At 54.2% G+C, this 4,031-nt stretch overlaps 1 protein-coding gene across 1 annotated transcript; it reads right to left on the bottom strand.

The window, feature by feature from the left end:
• Positions 1 to 1,173: 1,173 nt before the first annotated feature.
• LOC119454095 (shematrin-like protein 2) lies at positions 1,174 to 3,544 on the bottom strand. The gene is made up of 2 exons (XM_049667912.1): positions 3,383 to 3,544; positions 1,174 to 2,019 (listed from the first exon to the last, which is right to left on the bottom strand). The coding sequence occupies exons 1-2, from the start codon at positions 3,542 to 3,544 to the stop codon at positions 1,174 to 1,176; spliced, it is 1,008 nt and encodes a 335-aa protein (XP_049523869.1).
• Between the last annotated feature and the right edge of the window lie 487 nt (positions 3,545 to 4,031).

Genomic DNA, 4,031 nt, shown 5'->3' with positions numbered 1-4,031 from the left:
GAAAGGTGCGCGTTCAAGACATGGCCGCTCTCCCGGACGGCTTGCGACGCCTCAAGACTTGGGAGATGTTCTGGCGTGACCGCGGACGCCGGTTCTGATGGAACTACCGAAGTCTTTGAAACATCCGGGAGCCCGGTGATATAGTACCGCGGTGTTGGTTCTGCAAAAAATACAATTAAAGAGAAAAGGTGTTAGTTCGGAAAACTCGTACCATGCTATGAAACTGCAATCTTCTTCAAAAAGCTCAAAATGTTTGTGGATTCAGCACACATATTCTTTCTTCATCACTTTTTTCTTTACATTTTATGGCGGATCAAAGTCCCAATCTACATATAAGTGGTTAGTAAAAAAACTTCTAAGTCATGTGCGACTATGGAAAGTAAAAGACCAAAAGTTACCCTGTCAAGAAAGAGCATTGCAACTCGCAGGGCCTTCGAACCTATGACCTAGCTGCTGTGAAATCCATATGTCATCCGGCTGTTCTATTAAATGGAGAGCACTGACAAAATGATGAGGTCATTTCTTTAGCGTATCCATGTGCTGTACAAGAACTCGACTATTCTGCGTGGTTGTTCTTGTAAAGTTCCTAGATTTACGTTTGCCAAAGGAAATCTTCAAGGATTGTGATCTCTCCGACGGAATAACGATTTAGGCTTGCACCATCCATCTATGTAACACTGACAAGAAAATGTGCAGGTGTGAAATATTGACAAGACTACATGCAGGCGACAGCGCTGCTTGCGAAGTATACGAAGCGAAGTATATCGAAGTAGAAAGCTGACAAAAGGGGCGATTCCTCGGGGTTCAATAACTACCGGAACGCGTTCGCTTTCTTCTTCTTCTACTAGCGTGTGCTTATGTTGCAAGAAACACGATTCGGCTAGCCACGGGCTACGTTAAGTGCGTCCTTGACGCTGCAACGGCTCACTCGGGCGCGATCGCTTGTAAGATACTTTCGGTTGGCTGCGCTCCACACAAACTGCTACGTTAGCTAGCTGGGCAAAGATGAATGAAATCGTGTTGGCTAATTGGGCGCAAACAAGCGCGGAAGCAGTACATAATAATTGCGCATCAACGCCCGGCAAGCAATTGGTTACCCGCGCAATCATGATACTCTGTAGGGTCGATGGTATGGCCTGGCTGAATTGTTTGTTCACCTACCATTCCAGTAGTTTACTTCTTCTTGTAGACGGCGTAGGCGTGTCCTCCGAGGCCGTAGTTGAATCCACCGAGACCATAGCCGTAGCCGAGACCATAGCCGTGGCCGTGGTATCCGAGACCGTAGCTAAGGCCGTGTCCGTAACCGAGGCCGCCGTAGCCGTAGCCGAGGCCGCCGTAGCCATAGCCGAGGCCGTAGCCTCCAACGGCGAGAGCGGGAGCAGCATGGACGGTGGCGACGGCCGGGGCAGCAACCACCGCGGGAGCTGCGACGGCCACGGGAGCGGCGTGAACGACGGGGCGGGCGACGGCTACCGGAGCGGCGACTGCGTGAACGACGGGGCGGGCGACGGCTACCGGAGCGGCGACTGCGTGAACGACGGGGCGGGCGACGGCTACCGGAGCGGCGACTGCGTGAACGACGGGGCGGGCGACGGCTACCGGAGCGGCGACTGCGTGAACGACGGGGCGGGCGACGGCAACTGGAGCGGCGACTGCCACGGGAGCGGCATGGAATACAGGACGAGCGACTGCCACGGGAGCGGCGACGGCGACCGGCCGGGCGACGGCCACGGCAGGAGCGTGGTGGACGACGGCTGCCGGAGCGGCGGCGACGGCACCACCGAAGACGTGGCCGAGGCCGGTGTAGCCGTAACCGCCGTAACCGCCGTAACCGAGACCGTAGTGGCCGAGACCGTGGTAACCGGCACCGTAGCCGAGGCCATAGTGTCCGAGGCCGTAGCCGAGACCGTAGTGGCCGACACCATAGCCGAGGCCGTAGTGGCCTAGACCATAGCCGAGGCCGCCGCCGACGTATCCACCGAAGCAGGTGGCGACGAGGCCGAGGAAGATGGCGAGCTTCTGCAAGAGGTCATCATGGAAAGGAATACATGTTATCAGAAGTTGAAAATGTGACACACTTTACAAGCCGTACCAAAATTGCGATTCAACTGGACGGGCGAAGTCGTTCATTTACAAAATTATGACGCTTAATTGTCCATGTCGCAAGCGCTGCGAATAAGGCGCGTAGATGTTCGTACGGCTTCCCTTGAAAATTTTCTTATTTTCATTAGGGCACCCGGCGTCACAGCCAGAACTCGATTCAAAAGCTTGGTTTACTAGTGACTGCACTTAAGTAGCCATAGTGTTAAAGTGATTCGAACCTTTTTTGCCGATGAGAAACTATAGTAATGTTCTGAATGCTACTCAAGAACACCTACTAATTTCTGTTTCACAATTTTCCAAATCTACCTGCGTGTCTCTTTGAAGATATGGGTACGAAATGTGTCCTCTGAAAAGAAGATTACGAACGAGTAATTCCGATGGCTCTGCACCCCTCTGCGCCCTAGGTGCAGTCCACTAGGTGCGCAGCCCCACTAATGGAAGTGTACTCGTTAAGGCATTCGCGATTGCTCATCTTCGACCAAGTTCTTTTCTCCGGATAGTACAGCGCAAGAAGCGAGCTCAGCCTTTCGGGTGGTCGTCGGACACCCATATCTTTTAATGCCCTTCGTTTGTGGAGGATCATCGCCCTGCGTATTACATCGCTGATGCACCGTCATCGCTCAACGATCCGGACAGAATGAAAGCCACACCGTTCTAATCCGTGGATGCAGCACGGCAGCCTCCGACCAAGTCGTCAAAGAAAGCTTAGAAGGGAAAGTTGAGACTGGGGTTCAATGGAGATGCCTAATTCTCTTCGACGGCTCGGGTCGCGCTCGTACAATTTAATCCCGTCGAAAGCCTCATCTGCTGGCAACGTTGTCAACTATATAAGAACTGATTACCGCGCTCGTGACTACACCTTTCTGATGTAGAGCTAGCGCTGAATTTTGTTATATCAGTGGTAAGTTATGTTCCGAAGCTCCCGAGTAGTGGAAGAGCAACACGATCTTACAACTATGGTTGAGTCGAACCTGGTTCTTAGGGGGCTCTTGCAGCCGACTCTGAACACCGAAGACGTGCCGAAGCCTTTGTTTTCCCGGAACTTTCTCCTCTGCCCATCTCAACTGTTTGCCTCACCGGTGGTTATTCTGCAAAGCCAAGCTTAGCGCTATTGTTCGGGAAATCTTATGGGCCCGGATCTTCCCGATCGCGATACCGGTACATCCTCGAAGCATCGTGGCAGAACAGGATGACGAGGCGGGCACCGTTATAATCCAAGGGGGAACAGACGCTGGCCCTACGACAGACCAAGACTCTCGGGGAATGTGGCACAACTTACCAGCATGATTGTTGCGGCTACGGTTGACTCAAGAGACCAAATGTGTCTGTCTTCTCCGGTGGCTTCGTCGGGCGCTTTTATACGCCCCGGTCCCCCCGGGGGCCTTTCGGTGCCCCCTGCGGGCGTTGATCGGGGGGCCTCATCCTTCGAACCTCCTCGCATCTTTGGCAGCGAGGGGGGCGAGGAGGACGCTGGTGCGCGCGAAGGGTGCCCATACCCACCCGTGCTCGCAGGCACCTGGAGTTTGGCCCGGACAAAATGCGGAAGGCCCAGTAACGTTTGACATTGTGCAAGGTGAACGTTATCTCGACGTTTCCTATCGCGGTGCGCGGCTTGGATACTGCTAGAGGCCCGAAACGTCACTCTTCCCCACGGCAGCGCGCCGAGCGGGTACTTTGATATACCTTTCGCCTTTGCGTCACTGCCGGCCGCGCTCTTGAAAGTGGGTTATCGAAGCGGCGGATCGACATCGGCGTCGTTAGTGCGTCCGCGCCTTGCGTGAAGAGGCGGGGTGGGCGGTGTTTTTTCATCGTGGCTCGTTTGTGTTTGTTGCTAAAACCTTCCGCCGCAACCACCGCCGATCCGTCGAAGACTAAAGTGATGCGGGTGTCGAGGGCAGTGAGGGAAGTGTTGACGGAGATGGAGGTTG

Source organism: Dermacentor silvarum, chromosome 5 (genome assembly GCF_013339745.2).
Source record: "Dermacentor silvarum isolate Dsil-2018 chromosome 5, BIME_Dsil_1.4, whole genome shotgun sequence".
Lineage (NCBI taxonomy): Eukaryota > Metazoa > Arthropoda > Arachnida > Ixodida > Ixodidae > Dermacentor > Dermacentor silvarum.
This window is presented reverse-complemented; position numbering and strand designations above follow the sequence as displayed.

Coding starts and splice junctions, on each gene's coding strand:
- LOC119454095 (XM_049667912.1), bottom strand. CDS start 3,544: ATGCGAGGAGGTTCGAAGGATGAGGCCCCCCGATCAACGCCCGCAGGG. Junction 2,020..3,382: donor TAGCCGCAACAATCATGCTG/GTAAGTTGTGCC, acceptor GACCTCTTGCAG/AAGCTCGCCATCTTCCTCGG.